Source organism: Tachypleus tridentatus, chromosome 7, assembly GCF_004210375.1.
Source record: "Tachypleus tridentatus isolate NWPU-2018 chromosome 7, ASM421037v1, whole genome shotgun sequence".
NCBI classification, from domain to species: domain Eukaryota; kingdom Metazoa; phylum Arthropoda; class Merostomata; order Xiphosura; family Limulidae; genus Tachypleus; species Tachypleus tridentatus.
In genome coordinates this window covers 43,343,066-43,369,077 of record NC_134831.1, presented here as the reverse complement: position 1 = coordinate 43,369,077, position 26,012 = coordinate 43,343,066, and the positions used below count along the sequence as shown (strand labels likewise).

Sequence of the window (26,012 nt, the reverse complement as noted above, 5' to 3'; positions counted from 1 at the left end):
TGAGTGTTACAGTATTAGAGTTATATTGAATCATGAACCACATCAGTAGCATCTTTAGATATATCACACACATCAACCATCAAAATAAAGAAAATAATAATTCATACCATAAACAGTCTCAAAGGCCACAACCTTATCAAAATGAAAATTCCTTCAACAACCCAATTCCACAGAGACAGCAAGCCCATCATCTTGGTACTCTTTACTTCAGCAACACTAGACCTTTGCCTAGCACAAAGTAGTAAATAATTAATTCACAATTTCTACCTATACAGGGCTTAAAACCATACAGAAATTACTATTATACAAATATATTATTAGGTTGTTCAGAAATAAATGTCAGAATTATCACAATGACATTTAGAAGCTGAATACTGAGTAACATATTGTTGGTTTGTTGGTTGGTTTAATCAAACGTTTGTCGCTTACAAGGTGTGTTAATTGTTTGCTGTTTCAACTCTACTCAGAGTAAGTTTTGCAACCTCCAAGGCAGCATGGACAAGAAGGACTTTCATCTGATTTTCCTCTACAACTTCAAACTACTACAAAAAGCTACCAAATCCACATGGAACATCAACCAGGCATTTGGCCATGGATCTGTCACTGAACATACAATTCAGCATTAGTTCCAAAGGTTTTTGACATGGAGATGAAAGTCTTGAAGTCCACAAAGGTCATGGAAGGAAGCCATTATTAAATTAAAACACATTAAGGGAAAAAGTTGAGACAGACCATCACATAACAATACATGAGCTTGTGGAAAAGCTAGGCACAAGCAAATCAAGTGCTGCCAACCACCTGAGTGTGATTGGAAAGACAAAGAATGTTAGATAAGTGGATTCCACATGAGCTGACCAAAGATCAACAAAATTGGCATTATGAGACCTGTCAAGGATGACACTCTAAATATTGAACAATTGAGAATCAAGGTTTCTTCCTCATTCACCTTATTATCCAGACCTTTCCCCTACAGGTTTGTTTTAACACAATGAGAACTTTCTGAAAAATAAACACTTTCAAAACCAGGCAGCTGCAGAGGAAACTTTCAGGGAGATCACTGACCGCATAATCTCTGATTTCTACAGCAGGGGCAAAAACAGCATCGTTAGACATTGGCAAAAATGTGTTGAAGCAAATGGTGCTTACTTTGATTAAAGCATGTTTTACAACACTGGTTTATACTTTCCCAAACTTTGCATTTCAAAAATGACATTTATTTCTGGACAACCTAATAAAAATCAAAGAAATGTTAAAAATGTATTTATTAATTTCTCATGTTTTTTTTAATTACTTAGTTCAGACGTTCATTACAATAACATACAGATATTTTCTAGGTTAAAAAGAGTAAATAAAAGAGTCAGAGTCAACTTCCACTGGTTATTTTACAAACACTTCACCTGAGAATCACTTATATTTCATTAAACTGCTTAACCAGTGAATGACCGAGTTATAAAATGAATTATCATCCACAGTGGCAGAAGCCAGCAATTACAAAAAAATAATGATGATGAGTAATTATTTCCTGAAAACTAAACTAGGAATGTAACTTCTTACTCTTCTCAAGGACAATCCTGAGGGACTAAGGAGTATGATATTGTTTATATAATGTGTTAATGTTTAAGAATATGATCAACAACCCATTCAGAATCTGTTCTTAACTACGTAGTTGTTGATACATACATGAATGTTATAAAACTTTACTTATTGTCTAAATAAACTGAATATCCTAAATTACCATACCATAAAGATCTTCATAAATGCCACTTTGGGTTCAACAAAAAAAAACTATCTTCTGGTGACTTTGCCTTGCTTATTATTTTGCACATGTATTGTAAATAATATGTAGGCATATACTTAAATTTAGCCTCATTTACAACAATTCAATTAAGGCTGTATTAAACAGTATGTAACCTACACATATATCATATTATTACATTATAATCAACAAGCTATGTTATAGAGAAATCATATTATATGCTTCAAAATTACAACTGAAAATAAAACTTAATCCACAGATGCTGAAATCAACATACTTTTTAAGATTCTATTTTCATTTAGTGTACCCTTTACTACACTCCTCCTTTATAAAGAATAGAACAATGAAATGGATGGGAATATAGCTACTAACCTTGTTCTAGATACATTTCCCTTGTAAAAATTTGACAAGTAATAATTATTCCTATTATGTACTATTTTAACATGGTGTCCCCATTAATTAATGGTAAGAATGGTTGAACTAGGGAAAACAACTATAAATCTTGACACAATAGGAGTCATCTTCAAGAAAGATAGTTTTATATTTTTTAACTGTATGACTGACCTTTGGATTAAATTACCTTGAGATGTCGGGCAAGCAGTAAATTTAAGTAAAGGCTTCATAGTATTTCAACTGTAATAGGGTACTTTGAAGTTTATGTATGTATGTATATATGTATGTATGTATGTATGTATGTGGTTTTATTTAGTGAATATAACAGCCTAGAAGGATCAACAGGTCCTTTGTTGTCCTTAAATATTATATTATTACATAATAACACAAAATAGCAGTCACCATCAAAATACCCAGAAACTGTGACTTATCTGACACATGACAATAGTACTTTGAATATATCAAAAAATATGTATTTCCCCATTAATATGTCACCAGTTATTTCATTTTACTTTTTTTCCAAAAAAAAACATTCTTCATATGTTGAAATTATCTTGTAATTGCAGATAAAATTTTGGAAGGTTCAAACTGTATTGAAGATGTTCAAATATTATGGAATGAATGGGATTAATTGCTAAGTAGGGCAAATATTTGGCAAAGTGCCTCTTACTTACAGTAAATACAAGGTTTTGTATTTTACTTATCATTATTTAGATCATAAATTTAATATTGATAGAAGCCCACTCAACAGTATAACTGAAGATAAGGATTTCCAAGATGAAAATGTGATCTTATAAGGATATGTCAAGATCTTTTATTTTCTCCAACACAAGAAAGAGTCAATAAGATAAAGGTTTCCAATATCTTTAGGTTATATTCTGTATATAATAGGATGTAAAAAAACAGAGAGACAGGCTAAGTTACAGTTACAATGGTTTTACTTTTCTAACAAGATGATTAACTTATGTAATGATTTGCCAACAGTAGTAATAGAGGCCAATATTTCACAGGGTTAAACTTATGATTTTCTAAAAAATAAAGGAAAAGTTAAAATACTCACTTTATCATGGATTAAGTGTGTATGGACAATATTCAAGAACCTTTGTTTTTTATATGTTATGTTCAGAAATAACACAATATTTTTGCTGTCCTGTGCAAATGTTCAATTTGCTACCCACCCCAAAAATTTTCTGTGAATCATTTGTAGGCAGCAGCATTTTTATGTTCTAGCTGTATGTGGTAGGATGGTGATTCTGTATGATAAGGAATTTTTCACTCAGCCAGGGAGCAGCTGGTAATGAGAACTAATTTTCAACAATCATTTTGTTGTTCTCCAAAACCTGCCATCTTGTTCACCTCCCAGTCATTCCATCCCTGATTAAGTTGTTAACATGTGTAATGACAAGAGTTTTTTGATTAAGAATGATTTTGATTTTATAACACATACTATAAATCATCCAAAAATTTACAAATGCAAATGTTATCTACAAATAAGAAAACTATTGAAAAAACACCGCCAATTTCATGTAAAAAACAGACACTAATAACCACAATCACTCAGATCAAGTTGTATATACTGCAGTATAAGGTGTCATAAAAATGCTAATGCACCCCAAATTATCAGCAAACTGATACCAGATAAACATTAATTTCACATTTTACTTATTCAATCCAAAAATTTACAAATGCAAATGTTATCTACAAATAAGAAAACTATTGAAAAACACCGCCAATTTCATGTAAAAACAGACACTAATAACCACAATCACTCAGATCAAGTTGTATATACTGCAGTATAAGGTGTCATAAAAATGCTAATGCACCCCAAATTATCAGCAAACTGATACCAGATAAACATTAATTTCACATTTTACTTATTCAATCCAAAAATTTACAAATGCAAATGTTATCTACAAATAAGAAAACTATTGAAAAAACACCGCCAATTTCATGTAAAAAACAGACACTAATAACCACAATCACTCAGATCAAGTTGTATATACTGCAGTATAAGGTGTCATAAAAATGCTAATGCACCCCAAATTATCAGCAAACTGATACCAGATAAACATTAATTTCACATTTTACTTATTCAATTTACCCAATGATAGACTAAATTTTACTGAACCTGCCAGATAATAGGACATCTTTCTTAAATGATGTTCTTTAATAATTTTTACTTTCACTAGTTACATATTATGAAAGAAATACAAACTACAAAAAATGTTACTGAGTTCAACTTAATTAATCCACTAATCACAGTCTGTAATGTTAACAGTACAAAAGGTTCTCAAGAATCTTTAATGACATTCTCAAACAAATCTAGAATTCAAAATAATAAACTTTTTGATAATCACAAATTATGAGGCATTAGAATTCTTGTAACTCATCAAGGGCATCCTGACTCCTAACCTCCTTCAACAAACAGAAAAATAAGCTCTAAATTCAGTCCTTATTCCAAGTATCTCTCACCCTTTTTTTAAACACTTGTAACATTGTAGCCTCAAATACAGTAGAAGGTGCTTTGTTGCACAAATTTACTATCTTATTAGAGAAATACAACTGGTACAATTGAAAATGTATATAATCTTTCAAAATCTTTAATTTATTATCTCTTTATACTGTCCTCAAAATTCAAGATGAAAAAATCTTATGTCTTTTTTCTTTTCACTTTCTATAATAATTTTGAACAATTAACTTAGATTAACTGCCTTCTCTTTTCAAAAGGCATTAAGTTAATATATTTCAAAGTAACCCCATGATAACCCTTCCAACCCATGAAATAGTAGCACAACTCTGAATCCTCTTCAACAACTCAATACCCTTCCTAAAATAAGGAGAACAAAACCATGTACAATACTCCAAACAAGTCCTAACTAATAATGTATACAACAAAGCCATGGCTTCTTTACATTTTAATTCAGTTATAAATTTTATACTTGATATTTTTATTATATATACGATTACAATTATATCTTGTCTAACATGTTTTGCTTAAAACATCATTTTATAAACCCACCTCATTTTACTTTGTTTGTGGTGTACGTTTTGACTTTTCCTTCTTATTGTAACTTTCCATTGCCTCCGATGCTGAAATTTCTTTCCTTTAAGTCTCATTGTCATTTCACATATTCTAATTCTGTCAAAAGTAAATGGATGTCAACAGGTCTATATGAGATACATACATACATACACACAAACATATGTATATATATATGAACATCACTCAAACAAGGGAGAATTGTTAAGGAAATAAAAATTCTAAATTTTACAAGGTTTAGCAAATTATAAATAAAAAGAAACTAAAAGCTTGCAATTTTCCATCCCTTTTATTAAAAAATATGTGCCAATTAAAACATCTGTCTGATTATCATAACATTGTTATCACTCCATCATCTCTCATTACCAAACCTTGATATTTATTATTTTACTTAATATTTAACGTGTGTGTGTGTATTAACATAAATCAAAACACAAGAAAATGTCAAGCATGACAAACTAGGAGTTGTTTTTTTTAAAACATTATAAATGTAATGTAAATCATGAACTTAAAATAAATATAATGAATAACAATATAGCCTATAGTTCCTGTGAATGTAATATGGAGACTACATATATTACCGCTTCATATGTTTTAAATCAACATTATCACTAAACAATGATTAAATATTCTTTCTTGTGAAATTTGCAAATACCTCACACATACGTACAGGCACACCTAAATTAACATCAAAGAATAAAATATTTCGAAATTTGTTGGAAATCACAAAGTGGAAATATAATTATCATAAAAATAAGCTGTACATTTAATATAACGAACAAAATTTTACAACTTTAGACACGACTCACCATATAATATTGAAATACATTGACTGTGATACAGAAAACAAATTTTGCTCTCACATTTTTAAAAATCCCACGCACGAGGGTGTATTTCAGATACAATGAAAAACAGCCAATAGCATTAAAGCAATGCTCACTGTACTTTTAGACTTAAACAACACTTAGCTAATTCTAAATAAAACAAGAACGATTTTTCACTTAATCATTCACTTGTTAAAATTGTTTGTAGAGTTGCGCATATTATATCAGACTAATTTATAATAATAATACCATAGCTCGCATGCAAGCCATACTTTTGAAACCGACATTTTTATGATTATTTTTTGTCAATAAATAATGTCAGATGAAAAATGTGAATTTATTGGTAAATGGTAATGTTTTATTGCTGGAATAACGTAATACAAAGTTCTTGGAATGATGAGAGGAAAGCAGCTAACAACCATTCAATGATAGTATTAAAATAGCATAACCTGAAAAAATAATATTATGGCATTAATAATAATAAATGACCTAATAAGCTAATATGACATAACAAATCTCAAATATTATAAACTATTATTTCCTTTATTAGTTGTTCGATTTCATAATTGTTTGGGCCCAGCATTACCAAGCGTGTTAAGGCGTGCGACTCGTAATCTGAAGGTCGCGGATTTGCATCCCCGTCGCACTAAACATGCTCGCCCTTTCAGCCGTGGGGGCGTTATAATGTGACGATCAATCCCACTATTCTTTGGTAAAAGAGTAGCCCAAGAGTTGGCGGTGGGTGGTGATGACTAGCTGCCTTCCCTCTAGTCTTACACTGCTAATTTATGGATGGCTAGCACAGATAGCCCTCGAGTAGCTTTGTGCGAAATTCAAAAAAACAAACAAACATATCATTATTGTTTTAATTTCCCATTTAATTTCAATTGAATCAGCTTTTTGAAATTGTTATTAATCAATTCAACCTTTTTTAGTTTCAAAATGTCTTTCTCTGTATAGAATGGATGTATTGCAGTAAATAATAAGATAATTAAAAAGCTGGTGGAGGGCAAGCTTGATTCTATATCTTTTGAAATAGATAGGTCTTTACTAAGGAACAGTATTTTTATGTGTTTCTTCTTCATCTCCCTCCGTGCTTGAAAATGTCGAAAAATAACTTAAATTAGCATTTGCTGAAGTTTCATTACTGCTTCACTCCATCTTCAATCAGTCTTTTAGTCATCATTTGTTTTTCTAGCGAACGAGCAAATCAAAATCGGTTTAAACCATAGGCGGAAAGCAACTGCGAGAATATGATCCTCATAGACAAATGCAGCAATAAAGCACTTTTCAATTCATGAAAACAAAGCATAACAAATATCTTGCAAGTCTGAAATGGATTACCACAAATATATTTCATTTTTGTCAGACATACAGTGAGTGTTGGAAGAAGTATTCTCATGTAAGCCTTAGTTCCAATTTGAAGTAAACTCAGAGTACATGTTATATGTCGCATGATGACTGCGTATTCTTTGATGAGGTTTATATCCGAAAGGTTGAAACGAGCGATACTTAACTCATCACACACTTTATTTATTAAACTCTTTCTCTTCGTAACTATATTCTCCACACAAACAAATGCATCTTACATCGAATTCCATCACAATGCAACCAATTATTGTTGTATAATATTAGCTGCTATGGTGTTGTGGATCTGTTTATTCTAAATCGTCTCGACTATTACATGTGTCAATCGAAACACTTTCTTATATTTACCATCACACAACCCCTTCTCTATATCATTGGTTACTACTAAATTGAGTGTCTGTGCTGCACATCGAAAATGCGCCTAGAGAAAAGCAAATTCCACCGGACTCTGTCTTGCTTCTAATTATATCGAAAATGCTGTGGAAGTTTATATCATCTTATTGTTCTTCATCACTTGGATCTGGTGTGCTTTGTTCTGCTTTGGAATCACATGCAGATTCATCCCTTTATTCACTGGAAAATATCCTGAAAAACAAATAATAAAATATAAAAAGAGATATGTATATGATGTGTGGCAAAACTTACTAGTACCATCTTGGTACTGTATTGAATTGTATCGCTGTATTGGTATGATACAATAATTTAATTCCTTATACAGTTCTTCTCCTCCATTCAAAGAACCTATCAATGACTAGACTCTAAACTAATGGAAAAACATACAACTTCAAAAGATATTTAAAAGACTTGACATACTTTACACATTGCAGCTTAATGGACAGAGTTTTCCAAAGCTTAGGAACACAGACTAGAAAAAAGCACGATCACCAAAACGTACGAGAGAGAGGACCAATATCAGTTTTATTATGCACCAGCCTCTATCCTCAAAACCGTTGCGGTAGTTCCATACCCGTGCGTTAACATTCCTTATTCTATCATTTTCACACACAGCGTTTAAACTATGTTTTGTTGCAGGCATTTTGTATTAAATCGATAAATTGTGTTCTATTTGTGGAAAAAAATTACACTGTAAAACAAACTCACAAAGATGTAACTATTTAACTCTTTTACTATGGGCATCGTTTTCTGCACATGCCACAAGTTTTCAGTGAGATCACTGAAAATTTAATTACAGTACTTTATTATCGTGATATACTTCTTACATTTATAACATATAAGGCAATATTTACTTACCTGTTGTAGGTTTGGTTGCTAGCCGCTCTACTGTGTTATTCTTCTCTTTCACTTCATCCTTTTCCGAAATAATTTACCATTAACTGCGGATGTTAGAACTTTCTTACCGAAAACTTTTTTAAATTTGGCTGTAATGTCTTTTGAATAAAATTTTGAAGAACTTACGACTCAACAAATTTGAAAACAAGTATCTTCTCAATGACCAAATCAGTAAGAAATGTATTTATTTTACATGGACCCGGCATGGTCAGGTAGTTAGGGTGCTCGACTCGTAATTTGAGGGTCGTGGGTTTGAATCCCAATCACACCAAACATTCTTGCCCATCTAGCCGTGGGGACATCATTATGTGTCAGTCAATCCCAATATTCGTTAGTAAAAGAGTAGCCCAAGAGTTGGCGATGGATGGTAATGACTAATTGTCTTCCCTTTACTCTTACACTGCTAAATTATGGACGGCTAGCGCAGATAGCTCTCGTATAGCTTTGCGCTAAATTCAAAACCAAAAACAAACAATTACTTTACATTGGCTAAGTCTCCTGGCACTAACAAAAATGAAGACTCGAAGTTGTTCTGCGCCATTCTCCCTTATTAGAAGTTCTTCTCTTACTAGAAGTGTAATCCCTTGTCTATGCTGCTTCAACCGATTATTTGCTTGACCTGTTATATCCATTCTTCTCTTGATACACGATTCAAAATCTTTGAATTTATAGGAATGTTTGTAACTAATGTGTTTCTTTAAATTAAAAAGTGATTTTGGTAGTTGCACTGTAAACACTTTTTGGACAAATACAACTTACACTGCAACAAAACACTTTGGGTTTGGGATCTACTTACATTTTCACTTCCAAGAAGTTTGATATTTAAGGCCAACGATGGTTGCTTCCACAAATAGTGTGTTTTCTTATAGCAAAGCCACATCGGGCTATCTGCTGAGACCACCGAGGGGAATCGAGCCCCTGATTTTAGCGTTGTAAATCCGTAGACTTACCGTTGTACTAGCGAAGGGCTCCACAAATAAACTCACTGTTAAAAGTTTTTTATTATTATTATTATCAGATTCCATTTTATGGCATTAATTAACGTACATGGTGACGCAACCTCGCATTAAGTGTTGCTTTGACAGAAGGGCGAACGGAAATAAGGAGAAATAAGGAAATGACGTCTGGTTGCAGTCGAGAATAAGTTTGATTCTGACGAAACACGTTTGTGACAGCAATTGCTTCGCATAACACATTTGTTTTTCGCAAATATAATACAGTACAAATATAATTATAAACAGTCATTTATAATAAATATACAATATATAATTACATATATATTACAATGTATTACAAATCACGATTGACAATAATATATCTGTCTGGGATTTTCCTAAATAATTATCCTACACGAAATATAAACCAGTTGGCGTATGTGATTATCTTGTTTTATCAATTGAAACATACTAACCAGTAAAAGTTTCTGGTAGAATTGTCCACCTCAGGGATTTAATAAAACTTTTGACAATACTTCTAAACTAAATTAATAAATAAAAATCAATTAACAAATCTTCTAAATTATTATTAACTTACACTAAGTATGTGAACAGTAAATATTACATTCAACCATATTGATTGCAAATGCAAATAATGTTTTATATATATTACATCGCGTCACGAACAACCGGAATATCATCGCTGCAAATCGAATCAGTGGAATATGTCAGGACCCCAAATGCGTTCGAAACGCTTTATAAAATAGTTATATATGACATCTAAATAATTATAATTTATATTTTCTATTAAAAATTAGGGATATCACAATCGCTATGAAATTTCAAATGCAACGTCGATTAACTAGTCGATCCTAGAAACACAGCGGCGTTGAGCATAGCTTTGAATAATACCAAGAGTATTATTTTATATAATATATCTCATATATAAGAGTGTCTTTTTATAGCAAAGCCACATTGGACTATCTGCAGAACCCACCGAGGGAAATCAAGCCCTTGATTTTAGCGTTGTAAATCCGCAGACTTACCGATATACTCGCGGGAAGCAAAATACCAAGAAACGTGTTCTGTCTGCAATGTTTTAATAACCATTATACTAAAGTTTTCCAGAAATAAAAATACATTTCATTTCTGTTTTTCTCAATGTACTCACTCACGCTTACGCCCCTCAATGGCACAGCGATATGTCTGTGGGATTACAACACTAGAAACCGGGTTTTGATACCCGTGGTGGGCGGAACACATATAGCCCATTGTGTAGCTTTCTGGCCCGGAATGGCCAAGCGTGTTAAGGCGTGCGACTCGTAATCTGAGGGTCGCGGGTTCGCATCCCGGTCGCGCCAAACATGCTCTCCCTTTCAGCCGTGGGGGTGTTATAATGTGACGGTCAATCCCACTATTCTTTGGTAAAAGAGTAGCCCAAGAATTGGTGGTGGGTGGTGATGACTAGCTGCCTTCCCTCTAGTCTTACACTGCTAAATTAGGGACGGCTAGCACAGATAGCCCTCGAGTAGCTTTGTGTGAAATTCAAAAACAAAAAACAAAAACACTCACGCTTTGTTTGGTTATAGTTATCCTAAATCTATTATTACTTTGTTGTTGTTCTTTACCTTCTTTATACTTCTAATATTAACAAACGCATCATAAAGGAACACTTTCAAAGCTTATATGGAAACTGCCTAAGGGCCAATGGTACAGGAAATTGAAAGGTGTGTCGTCCAACAAACTTACAAGTAATAAATAAATGCACATAACTTACGAAAAATTATCTTAACTAATGTGTTTTATTTGTTAGGATAAATAATAACTTTTAATTATAGTAAATGCAAGTTAATGCGTTTGGTTTATCATTAACTGGAACAACACAATTAATACAGATGAGAAACACATACACTGCTGAAATGGTTCTTAAGTATACAAAAACGATCGCACCAGTGGTCGAAATGTTGTGCTTGTTTCAAAAATATTCTTCCTCATTGTAAAGGCTGTAAGTTTTAATAAAATAATATTCGTAATCAGTAAATAAGCTCAATAATGATCTACAACATACTACAATAACATAAAAGCTTTTAATAGACTTATTTTGTTTAATGATACAAACCACAGTATTTACTTATAATTTTAAAATAAATAGCTTGTTTGCAATTAAGCACAAAGCTACACAATGGACTATCTGTGCTCTGCCTACCACTGGCATCGAAAATGAGTTTCTAACTTTGTTAGACCACAGGCGTATCGCTGTGCTACCAAGGTGCTTTAAAATGTTTATTTATTTTTGAATTTCGCGCAAAGCTATTCGAGATCTATCTGCGCTTGCCGTCCCTAATTTAGCAGATTCGAACCCTAATTCGTGATGATCAGTTTGTTGCTAAGATGACCGCTTTAGAAAAGGCAGCATGGTTATCCTTTGTGGCAGTCGTTCAGAACTTCTTTGGAAGCAATAAGGCGGAGAACTACAGTGAACTTGTGAACAGAATGCTCCTCGCTTTTCGTGATCTCGGGTGCAACATGAGCATCAAGCTTCATTTTTTGAACAGCCACCTTGATAAGTTCCCTGACAACCTGGAGGCTGTGAGTGACGAACAAGGAGAACGATTCCACCAAGACCTAAAGGTCATGGAAGAACGCTACCAAGGGCGCTGGGACAAAAGTATGATGGCTGACTACTGCTGGAGCATTAAACGAGATTGTCCAGATGAAGTGTACAAACGCAAAAGTTACAAACGCAAATTCCTACCTGAATAAAATACACAAACAAATTGATAAGCTATTCCTATAATTTCCTATAATAAAGAAAAATTAAAAAATAAATAAAAATGTCAAATTGCATAAAATCTGTAGCTTGCAGACAAAAACCGACTTCAGATTTGAAATCAACACACTCAAATTGACTATAGAAAGGTCTTTTTTTAAATGCAACAAAATGAGTGTTCCCCAGTGTTATTACTGTTATTATTATTATTTTAAATAATTTTATCTTAATGATCTGATGTACAAATTTAACGGGGAGAGGTGTTTAGGTCTCACTTCATCATATATGCAATATCTGTCTAGTTGGCATAACAACTCATTTTTTCGCCAGTTTTTATCAAAATATTTTATTGTACTATATAGAAGTCTATCTGGTATTGTTTGTGTATTTGAGTAATTGTGCATGGCTCGCGATGTCCAACGGGAAAGTCAAACACAGAGAGTTCGCACCTGCGCGAAGATTAAGTGCTATAGAAGAATATGCATTAGATTAGGTGCTGGATGGTTCCATATTTTGTCGAGCAATAAAGAAAATGTAATAAGCAAATCTCGTTAATGCATTGGCATTTAATCATTGGCGCAATGACATAATATTTCTGTAATTATGAAATATCACGCGTTCCAATTGGTCTTCGAGGTTTACGTACGAACCATATTTTAACATTTCGTACGAAAAACGGCAGCTAATCGTAAAAGAAAAGTTGACGACGAAATCCGGCAGTTTTATGATGATTGGACTGCGCAATACTGTTTTGTTCAACAACAGAAGAACGTGATTTGTCTCTTGTGTCATTCGACAGTAGCAGTGGCGAAGGTATCCAATATAAAGCGTTATTATGAGTCGAAGCATAAAGATTTCCACAACGTTGTCGGTGATGAACGAACAGCTCGAACTGAATCTCTGCGACGGTCGCTGAATCACCAGCAGAAAGTTTTCTCAAAGCAGTCAGCAGATTTAGGTGCAGCATGTGAGGTCAGTTACGATATTTCGTTGATGATAGCAAAATCTGGCCGACCGTTCACTGATGATGATTTTGTCAAGCAATGTATGATTACTGCATCGGAAAAGTTGTGTCCAGAAGCAGTTCGCAAGCTACAGATGGTGGCTTAGAATCGTATGACAGTTCAACGAAGAATTTCACATCACTCAGTAGACGTGACAAGGCAGCTTACAAATAAAGCAGCCAACTTTGTCTACTTCTCGTTGGCAGCAGACGAGTCGACTGACATCAGTTCAGCAGCACAGCTAGTAGTTTTTGTTCGTGGTGTGTCGTCATCGTTTGATATCACAGAGGAACTAATCGGCATGGATTCTATGAAGGGTGAGACAACTGGGTCTGCTCTATTCGAGGAGACAATACGATTGCATAGTAGTGTTTCATTGGATTTCACGAAACTGGTGTGTCAACTGATGGAGCACCAGATATGACCGGAGAAAGTAGCGGGCTGGGCTAGTAACACTGTTGATGAAGCATCGAGGAAAGCAGAACAGACAGTTGGTGAAGTTGCACTGTATTATTCACCAACAGAACCTGTGCAGTAAAAAAACTTGGTTTTCAGGCACTGATGGCACTGACTCCAACTGAGTCAGTCATGAAAGATAGATATCAATAATCTTTAACAACTCTACAAAACACGATAATAAGATACAACAGAGCCAACTGGATATTTTATGGCTGTGTAAGACAAGCAAGATAGAATAGAGATGTTAAACCTCCTTTTATGAAATAGATGTGGCTCACCCTAGGTAAATAACAACACTAATATTTAAGTAAAGTCCAAAGTTAAGTTAAACTTGAGTCGTGCTCCAGAAGTTAAGATGCAATACTCACATAAAACCCTGAAACACAGATAAAGTTATAGTAATAGTAAAATGTTATACAATTCTAAAAATATTAAATGAAATCCTTACCATTATCTCAGTTCAGTTATACTCCAAGTCTAAATTGAAAAGTTAAGACCTCTGAAAAATTTGCTGAAGAAAGGACAATCTTTATTTTAATATAAAACATACAATAACATCTTAAGCCATTTTTTTCACAACAAAAACACTATTCAGCACATGGCTTGTGTTCTTTTGTGTTTGAATGGAGTCATTAACCAATTTACCGGCATAAAAGACAGCATTTTATTCTTGGAAATGACATTTTTTTCTCTTCAATAAATTTTCATTAACTGTAAATTAATGGATGAAATCATGGATACAGCTAGCAAGAAACAAAGATAAGGTGTGTTTACTTGAACGATTTTTCACAAACAATGTAGATATCAAAACTACAAAATTATGAAAAAAAACGTGTATAGATATTAACTGCGGGCGTGAAAAAAACACGGTATGGTGTTGTACCACAAATATGTAAAACAGTTGTTGTTAGAGATGTATAAAGAGGTTGCTATAGTGAAAGTAATGTATGAGCAGATTACTGTGGTAGATATATACATGTATTGAAACAAAAAAAGCTGTTGTTGTAGAAGTAATGTATGAACAGGTTGCTGTAGTAGATATTTAAAACAGCTGCTGATGGAGAAGTAATGTATGAACAGGTTGCTGTAGTAGAAATATTGTGTATTTATATACTTTGTATCTTTTGTGAGTGACAACAACCTTTAATTTATTTCCTTTCATATGCAATTAAACGAAGCTGAATCAGTTTTGAACTTCATTGAACAAAAACTGAAAAATAATTTAGCCCAGTGTAAAAGTGGGGTAAGTAATTTACGTGAGTAATATTAATTTCAACCATATCTTATTAATAACGTATGTTATATATTAAATGACATTTCTTTAACATTTCAAATAATAAAACAAGTATTGTGTCCTTCAACAAAAATATAGTTCATCTGATGGGCATTTATCTTGAGCCTTCCATCAGATATAGTTTCTATAGGCAATTTCAATATTGTTTGTAGTGATTATTTGTTGAAGAATGAAGAAAAATTAATTTTAAAATATACATTAGGAATTCATACATTTTTATTTATTAAATTTGCAGTTGTTTTTTGTAATTATTAAAGGATGTATCTTTCCTCAGTAGAAAATGTTTTTAGGGATTATTTTTATTATTCCCCAAAATATTTATTTCTTTGATATTTTTAAAATTATATTACTTTTTTTCAATTCTTACATTTTGTACAGAACTGGGCAATATAAACAGGTAATCGATTATCTCTGAGTAGCAATTACATCAAGTATCACGTAAACTAGATTTTGAATTGAAATTACCATTCCTCTGTCTAACGTCGGTGGAGATCTGGGAGAGAGTTGCGCGCCTTTTCCGGGTCCCGCCACTCACGGCGGAGACTGTCCTGTATAATGTACCGATCCCTGTTCCCAGTCACCTGGCCTTTTCCTTTCAATATACTCTTTCTGTCTTTAAGTACGTCGTCTGGCTTGCTCGAAACAAAGTGGTTTACGAGAGTGCGCCAATGTCGTACTTTTCGATACTGGGAAGAGCCAGATATAGGCTGTTACTCCGACTTGAGGCGAACTATCAACGGCTGGGTCCGGGGACATTTTACCATCTATGGTGGCCGGACGTCTCGCCTCTTTATGCGTTGGTGGGAGGTCGGGTGGAGATTGGATTCTGAGCCACCCTTTCTCTGCCCTAGCTTCTAGTGTTTTTTATGTTTTGTTTAACTTTTTTCTTTGTTTCCCTTTTGTAATTTTAGTTTATCTTTCGAACATTTAGTTGAGTTTTAGTAACTTTTATTTAACTTATGCATTTTTTGCTTTGTTTAACTTGTATATTTTTGCATTGTTTTTGTGATTTTTTAATTTGTATTTTTATTTTGGCCTTTTTAACTTGCACATTTTTGCTTTGCTTTGTTTGCTTTGTTTACCTTGTTTATTTTTGCATTCTTTTTGTAATTTTGTTTTCCTTCTATATTTTTGCTTTGTTTTGTAATTTTGTTTAACTTTAGTACATTTTTTTGCTACGTTTCACTTGTATATTTTTGTATTCATTTTGTACTATTATTTCACTTGTACAGTTCTGCATTGATTTCGTAATTTTTACTTTTGTACATTTTCGCATTATTTTTTGCAATTTTTAGCTTTTGTTCATCTTTGCTTGGTTTTTGTAATTTTTGTTTAATTTTAGTACATTTTTGCTTTGCTTGTTTCACTTGTATATTTTTATATTCTTTTTGTAATTTTCATTCTTTTTTGCAATTTTATTTCCCTTGTATATTTTTTTGCTTGTACATTTGTTTTACTTGTATATTTTTCCTTTGTTTTTGTAATTTTTGTTTAACCTTCGTAAACTTTTTGTTTTGTTTTTGTACATTTTTGCTTTTATACCTGTAACGATTTTTGTATCTCTTTCATTGTACATATTTAATTGTTTTGATTTTTCTACAGTTCATTGTTGTCAATAAATACAAAGTTGTTCTTTAAGAAAAGTACCGTTAAATAAATTAATCAAAAATTAGTGTTTATGAATCATCATTTTCTCGAGTATTCCAATTGTCCAGGTGACTGAAATACAGTAGATTCTCGTTGAGTAACCATTTCAACAAGACCATCACTCCATCAATTTAGGCAAAATATTAGAGTCCAGATAATTTGCTTTTCGTGACAGTTATAAAATATTTTCCTAAGCCGACTACTCCCCTATTCCATACTACATCCACTGAAATCAGTCCCGAAGCCATTTTTGACTTTCCACGTTGCAACCATTTTTGTGTGTATTGTTTCTTGTTGGTGTTAGTGATATTGTTGTTTAGTCGTTTATTGACGATAAGCGTCGTTGGTGCTCGCAATAATGTTCATATACTGACATTTGGCAATACTCGGAGGTTGCCACTTTTAAATTACTCTGGCGGTATTTCTAAAAAAAAAAAAAAAAATGTTGCCTATTGAACCGTGATTTTCTAAATTCTTTCCACAAAGACCCCCGCTAGTACAGCGGTATGTCTCCGGATTTACAACGCTAAAATCAGGGGTTCGATTCCCCTCGGTGGGCTGAGCAGATATCTCGATGTGGCTTTGCTATAAGGAAAACACACACTTTCCACAATTTTTTTTTAAATAATCCGGTTACATGAAACAAGTGCTTCAAAAAAAATATTGTTCTTTATATTACATAATTAACCATATCTGGCCTTAAATTTTCTAATTTTTAAATTTTTTATCACTTTTATATAAAAAGAATACCTAAAAAATATAGCAGTTATCTGTATAACTTCTTTATATTGTTGACTGCCCTCCGTTAGTGCTAATACTTTCATCAAAGCTATTAATCCACTAAATAATTTTCAGTTGTCAATTATCTATAATATCATGTTACATGAAACACCTTGCAATAAATTATTTTAAAGGTAGGTTATGTGTTCGTAAAACATTTAATAGAAGGCGACGACAAAAGAAGCCACATGAAAGGGCGATGTTTTTAAATACTTTTTACTATGGCAGATTCAGTGTTTATAAATACCGCATCGGTTAATAATTGAAACATCAAGTTTATTCTATTTCGTCAGCTCATGAAATTTAATATAAAATGCTCTTATTATAAAAGTTGCATTCCAAAGTAATGTCAAAAGCAAAGTCACCTGATGCTGTTGAGCTATCATTAAAAGACAGCCAAAGCTATTACGATGCAAAAAAAACAAAAAAAACAGCACAAATAAGCTGAAGAGTTCAATGTTGATAAACACGGACTCACCAAAATTAGAAGTGTGAGACTGAATCTACGACAGAGTTTGAAGAGAATCAGCCGCCTTCACCAAAACGCATTTATTCTAGATTTGTGAGTGATGGCCTCGAAGCATCATTATTGCCTTCGTATCATATAACTTGTGCTATAAAAATCTGTGTCCAAGCCTACAGTGCAAGAAATGTACTTAAAATAGCCACGTACTCTGTGTCATTCAGATTTTAAAACATCGTCTGGATGATTCACTAAATTTAAAACCAGGCATAACATTTCACAACTCAGTCAGTATTGAACGTGAACAGACAGATATCACGACAATATATGAATGGAATGCCAAACTGCCTGCTATTATGGAAGAATATGTACCTAGAGACATCTACCATGTGGTTGAAACCGGAGTCAGCTATATTGGTTTGCCAGGCAAAATATTGTATGTGAAAGGTAAATAGTGTGGAGGGGGGAACAAACGATAGGCTACGTGTTGTATTACGTTGCAATAGTGTTAGTGAAATTGGATGCACTGTTTTGATCAGAGAGAACACTAAACCCCGGTGCTTCAAAAACTTAGGGTGACTTAACCATGGTTCAGTATGCTAACAAAAAAGCATGAATGCTTTTCCAAAAGTGGGTTAATGATGCTTAACCTGCTGAAATAATCATGATATGAAATATGACCCTCGATCAAACTGAATTGACTCTGGTAAACCCGTAAAGGTGAATTATTTTAACAGAGCCTTAATACTTGTTGTGGCTTTAACATTCCTCGATGGTATTGTTTCAGGAAATTGACTAAATGCACAAGTTATTGTTAGTAAGTGCTGATTTCCTAATTTGGTTTTCGGAGGTGGTCTTACTGTAACCCTGCTGAATAATTAATCAAATGCTAACTGTTAGCGTCATTATTTATTAACACTATTACCTAACAGGGATGGGGATATTAGATAAATTGCTATCAATGACAGAAATTGATTAAATAAATACATGTATATGTGCAATTTAGTAATTTTTATTTGAATCTTTTCTATTTAATTTGATTTGATCTTTTACTTTCAAGAATTTTTTTAAATAATATTAGGCCCATTTAGAATAAACAGTACAATTCAGTGATGAAAAGAAATTTGATTTCTGCACAAAATTCATGAAGTTGCCGATTTTACTCAAAACTACAAGAACATCAATCTTACGAGAAATGGGCTCGGCAGGGCCAGGTGGGTTAAAGCGTTCGACTCCTAATCTGAGGGTTGCGGGTTCGAATCCCTGTCACAACAAACATGCTCGTCCTTTCAGCCGTGGGGTCGTTATCATGTTATGGTCAATCCCACTATTCGTTGGGAAGAGTTGGCGGTGGGTGGTGATGACTAGCTGCCTTCCCTCTAGTCTTACACGGCTAGCACAGATAGACCTCCAATAGCTTTGTGCAAAATACGAAACAAAAATTACTTACTAATAGTAATCTACACCGAAAACATTTATCCGAATAAAATGAAATTCATTACATTACCAATATATTTTTTTCTTGGAAAAACTTAGTAGTTTCACAAACTGTATTAACTCTATCTAAATTTTGGCTATACTCGAATTAGGCAAATAACGGCCATATGAATTTTATCACAAAACATGAATATTTAAATTTGTTTCTTACCTAATATAAATGCATGGTTATTTAAGAATCCGAAAATGTCGTAGGATTCTAAAATGCGGAAGGGAAATATGATAAAGTAGTAATAGATCAAAACTAATGTTGGAAACTTGTTTTTCACAATATAATATAGCTGAGTTTGTTTCAGTTAAACACAAAGCTAGTGATGGTAGAACATGTATCGAAATCCAGTATCTAGTGTTGCAAGTCGGTAGACATACCACTTTGCTGCTAGGGAAAGAGTGTAAATCTCCGTGTAAACCTGGTTTGCATTTTTATCTATAACTAGCAGAATTCACGGTTTTCCCATATAATTATATTATCAGACTATCAACATCAATGCCTCTCAGCACATTGTTACTGCTGTTCAAGATATCAAAAACGGTAATTAAAACAAACAGTAGAAAAGACCGCAACAGGTGGAAAAAATTGATAAAAATGTTCAAAATTGGTAAAACGTGCGTCTACAACAAAAACTTTAATACTATTTGCAACTTTATAGTCAGAATATGTGGGTGTAAGAAATGACTTTTCAAGTCCATAATACAACCCGACTCTTTAAAGTTATCGAGTACATTATCGTCAATATTTACATAATTTGGGTCCTTGTTGTTTCTTTAAATTTTTCAGTAACATCCTTGAAGGCAATCCCTGCTTCTTTTTATATTTCCTCACTATCCTTTTGAACTGTTCATCCTAGATTAATTTCCTACTCTGAGGCTCAACAAAAATCCCTTTTTTACGTTTCACTTGTAAAATAGCTGGGGATTGCACACATAGCTATTTGAATCAGTCGCTATCTTTATCTAAGCTATTTAGAAACAGCTTCTTGAAACCCAGTTATATGTGAGGAGGAGGTAATAAGGCTTTCTGTGTAAACCAAACTTGCATGGTTACATATAAAGCGTGATAGCGGGGCGAGCTGTCCCGCTTCCTTTTTTTAATTTCTGTGTTGAAAAATCACTATGCCCTGTTGCCTTTCTGATCCATTGATTCAATCTATTAGGTACTAGTTTATTATATATAAAATAAAAGGCTGATATGGGTATAGCAAACTTTTATATAACGCAAGAAAGTTGTAACAACGTTTAGAGACTAAGCTAAAAGTGAAATCGACGGAAGCATCTGGTTAATTGGCCACAAATAGAAATTCACTTTGACAACATCATATTATTTCTTAGTTCCATAAAATTGTATGTATTGGTGAGGCATTATGCAATCTTTCAAACAGAAGTTACAGCAGTTTGAAAATCAGAGAGTAAAGACTACCAAATAAAACCACTGCATCCAATCCTTTCTCACAAGAAAAACGTGAATTTATAATTAGTTTAAAATTTGTTTTATTATTTTTCTTTGGCAGGATTAAACATGAACTCTTTTCAATTTTTTAAGTTATATAGCTATCACCATTTTAGTCTGTATCAAAATAAATACAATTTTTGAGACCCTTTTTAGCTTGATTTATATCAACTATATGGACAAACTTCATTTGCTGTGTAAACTCTGTTTGATGTCTAATTGTCATAGATTGAGTAAAACATATTTTGGTCATTCAAATAAAACCTAGACCATCCTAGAAATGTTTTTGTTTGTTATTCCTCTGAAGTATGCGAAAGATATAGTTTAGCACGGAAAATCTTTAGGTAATAAACTATGCATGTGTAATTGATTTCAGCACTTGAATTATACGTAATTATCATATATTCTGTCTTTACATGCTTTTAACCAAATGCAAATGAAAGTTCATTTCTTTGAAGAAGTAAATGGCTTATATCAATTAGACAGAAATAAATAGACATTTTTAATGATTAACAAACATTTCTATTTAATTTCTTAATTACCTTACTTATGTTTTGAAATAAACAATTCTGTCTGCTTTAAATAAAGTCTGCGTACGGTTTTGTGTGCCTGAATGTGTTTGAAAATTCAACATTTGTGCACCCTTTTTTATTACATTTTACTTCATGTAAATACCTGCATGTACTGAACTGGAATCCATGTTAGTGGGATGCTGTAATTTTGAAAGAGCCGTATTTTTCAAAAGAAAATAGTCCAATTTGACTGCAATTAAAATTGAAATATTCTAATTTATTTGCAGTGTCAGAAACCCAACTGTGAGTATCTCCATCTGAGTCATTTGTCCAGATCGTCTTTGTAGATGGTTGTAATGTTTGTAAACTGTGTCACTAACATAACACATTTGGACTGAATGGTTGTAGTGTATGGATAAAAAAAAAGTGTAAAATGTTTAAAACTTGATAACGTTGTAGACCATCAACAATTTGAACTACATAGAAAGTGGCACTCAGCTGAACATACAAAGACAATTCTGAGGCAGAATTCCCCAAAGCTCCAGGGAATTTGTTGTATGTGCTAGCAAACTTTTTAAACCTTCTAGTGAAACACAGCATTTTACACTCACCAGTCTGAAAACTTGATTAACCTTGCAATAACAGAATCAAGAAGCCCTGTTCTTGCACACTTGAATCAAAGTAAGCATGCTACCTTCAATAGTTAAACTACTGCTGATGAGTTGCTGGCAGTCGTATTCACCAATATCAAACAAACTTTGGAGCAGAGTCTTGGCGCAAGTCAAACCTATGCAACAACTGATCAGGCCAGCAACAGTTCCAATAAGAAACATCTAACCTTCTGTGTGAAGTGTGACAATGATGGTGAAATGAATGTGGACTTTCTAAAAGACATGCAAGTGAATAATGGGAAGTGAAGGGCAATAGTTGCTCATACAAAAAAAAATTGAGTAAGATGTGAAATTGGACACATTTATGGCCTTTGATGGTTATGAGTATAATACAATGGTAGGATACAAAACAGGTGTTGCAACAAGACTGAAAACCCTGAAACCTGAGTTGGTCAATATACAATGCCAAAACTATCACCTAGTCCTTGCTGTAAAATATAGTTTTGAAAACATCGAAGAGTTCTGAAACACTGAAGAATTCCTCAGTAGTGTTTAGATTCTATAAGGCTTTTAGAAACTGAACAAGATTCCTTGATTAAACTTCAGACCTGGCTTGACAATGGCAATGCAAAGAGATTGAAACAGGCACCTCACACTAAATGGCTGTCCCAGTTAAAGGGCAATTCCTCTCTCAGAGACACCAACTTAACAATGATCATGGATCTTAAACACAGATGCTGGTGGTGACAAAGTTCAACTGAACTCAGGGCCATCTGCCAATGGACTTGCAAAAAAAAAATTTCTGTGATCCACACCACCCACTTATTTTGCAATGTCATAAGACCCATCATTCAGCTTGATATTATCTTTAATAAAAATAATTTAGACTTCTCAGTGATCCAGCTTGAAATGAATACAACAATCAGTTCTCTGGGATAATTGAAAACTACTGAAGGTATTAGTTTGAAAAATTTTATCATAGGAGCATTGCTATAAAGTTCAAACACTTCTCTGTTAGAAATCAACTAAAATAAATGGGAATGGATGGATTTAAATGTGACTAAACATTTTTACGAATTGGTCAGGGATGTAAAAATTATTCCATTTTTCATCAGTAAAGTTGATATTGTTCGGAAATTATGGATATTACAAAATAAACTATATTTAATCATGAGATGGTGCCATAAGTTGAAGTTCTGACACTAAGTTGAACAGCCAAGTATAACAGTGAATTTTTATATTCACTGATATTGTTTTCTGTTGTGTTTGATTAGGATGATAGGTTCAAAGTAAAACAAAATAGTGAAGCAAAATAATACTAATTTATACCATACCTTTAACAGTTCAGAGGCTGTGTATTATTTATCTACATCACTTCTAAGCACATGTTCTGAAAATCTTGGAAGACTGTAAACATATTATTGTTTTTCTTTAATGTCTGACTTACCATTTGTTATGATAAGATACAATGCCTGAAAAAAAAGTGTAAATAGATGACTAAATAATTCTGATAATAGTAAAAAATATTTAAATATTAAACAATTTAACGGATACTGTTAATAACACTAGCATTACAGAGATAACATAATGCACCTAATGTACAAAGCACACAAACTGTCTGCTTCATACACTATTACTGAATTGACTAAATAATTCCGATAATAATAAAAAATATATAATCATTAAACAATTTTAAAATTAGTAATTTTACCAATATTACTAATAACACAAGCATTACAGAGATAACATAATATTTTTTAAGTACAAAACACACAAGCTGTCTGCTTCATACACTACTACTGAATAACCACAATATCAGTATGCACAAACATTTGGAAAGCCCTCCCAGGTAATGCCTAAATTGTTTCAGAATTCCACTGAAAAAAATTAATCCTGTAATCTATAGCAAGAACTCTGAACTTATTGTAAATTTAAACAAACAGTGCTCAAAATAAGGTAGGAGAAACATAATTTGTGACAAAAAAAAAAGACTGAACAAACTTTGTCCTCAAAACCTTGTGATCATGAACAAATTCAAGTGTATATAATAAGCTCAATGTAGTAATCACTATAACATACTTATCTGTAATACTTGCATTTAGAAACAGAAAGTTTATCACTTAAATATTAAATGTTTTATTGAAAATTATAAGATTGAACATTTGTTTAATGATCATTACATGTATATAAAATAATGTGCTTTATTTTTATTAAAATAATATTATTCCAGAGTGTTCTACTGGATAAATATGTTCTGCTGTATCAAGAAAGCTGAATTTTATAGACAAATATCTTCTGCTGTATCAAGAAAGCCGAATTTTATAGAAAAATATCTTGAAAACAAATAACAGATTTATTTGACAGGAATCAAAGTTTAATGATGAACAGTAGAATGATGGGAGTAATAAAGAACATTTGACACTTATGTTTACTCTAACAAACATTTAATTCTTGAACATTTCAGAATATATATATATGTTCATTCCTCAGCAAGCTATATTGAAGAGGGTAAAATATTAAACATAAAAATTTATAAAACTCAAACATTTAAAGAAATATAAGTTACAGAAAAAACAGATGTAGTCAGTTAATAAAAACAAACAAAAATAATTGGATAATGCAAAGATTGTAACAATATTATATAAGTTATTCAAACCATATGTAATTGTAGCAAAGCAATGTTATTATTTAAAGTTGTGGGTTCATTCATAAAATTTTGAACTTCATCAATTTCTATACCTAATATATTACACTATTCAATATAATTTGCTGATGGTGAAATATTTACTTTCGTAAAGTTCAAGAATTAAATGTTTGTTGCTTTAAACACACTGGTCAAATGTTCATTTTTGCTGCCATTATCCTGCTGTTCATCATTGTCTTCAATACATCTATATGTATGAATATTATAGAAAGCCTTGCTTTTGCCCTTATTATAGCTGTTCCCTATAATTGCTGGAAGACGTTTTGGCCAAAGCATACAATCTTGTTTTCAAGTAAAAAAAATAGTTTTTTTAAGAATCTGGATATTGTGAAAGAATGACAATTTTTAAGAACAACATTAATGTACAAACATTTGTGTTTACTAAAGCAAGGCAGAAGTGCACCCAAATTGTTAATTTTATCCTCAGGAAGACAATTAGATTTACTAATCAATTTTATTTTATTTTTGGCCCAGGTTTTATAATATTGTTTCTAATTTCATGGTTTTATAAATTTTAACACCTAAAAATTTACAACAACAAAAAAAGGGAAGACACTAAAATAAGGAGAAAGTTGAAATTCGATTTACTCTTACTGTAATACTGTAACACTTACCCTAAGAGGATTTTCATTGCTACAGATCTGTTCTTTTTGTGCATATTTGATGCTTAGTTCCAATATAATTAGTTTGTAATAAAATGTTTTTTGAAGTTTCTGGTGTTAAAAAAATGTAAAATTCACCTAAATACACAATTTATTTTATAATTTCCAAATATCTAAAGCCACCTGTCATAAATACAGTTTGAGAGTGACGTTATTTTCTTTTTGCTGTGAAACTCCCTTGCTTTCTCATATTGATTATACATTTCTGACTTTTAATTATTCAACCAAAAATAATTATTGTTTGCACACCTTCACATAATCTATGATAATTTACCCCAGCAAAGTGGGCTGGCAGGTTATTTGGTATGTGATTGTATTTTGTTAATAAGCATATGTAAAACCTGGCTTTTATGTCAAGTTACACTGATTAACAGCACAATACACAGATATGTGATGTAGTTGGTTTTATTTCATTATACATTATAAGTTTACCACAAAATTATCAAATCAAGATCAAACAATACTCAATGCTTTACACAAATGAAAAAGAGTTTATCTTTCATTAATATTTAAAAATTTAATATTGAAGTAAAAATGAAGAAATAAACTACCACAG

The 26,012-nt window shown here is 32.5% G+C and overlaps 1 protein-coding gene across 4 annotated transcripts in view; it reads right to left on the bottom strand.

Moving 5' to 3' along the window:
• LOC143255536 (uncharacterized) overlaps positions 1–6,119 on the bottom strand; it is a 35,362-nt gene extending 29,243 nt beyond the window's left edge. For all 4 annotated transcript variants that reach the window (XM_076511355.1, XM_076511357.1, XM_076511353.1 and 1 more), the window contains exons 1-3: positions 5,999–6,119; positions 5,169–5,288; positions 108–228 (exon numbers count right to left, since the gene is read on the bottom strand). In XM_076511355.1, the coding sequence (XP_076367470.1) occupies positions 108–228; positions 5,169–5,272 (225 nt within the window). In that variant the 5' untranslated portion in view covers positions 5,273–5,288; positions 5,999–6,119. The remainder of the gene's footprint in view (positions 1–107; positions 229–5,168; positions 5,289–5,998) is intronic.
• Positions 6,120–26,012: the final 19,893 nt, after the last annotated feature.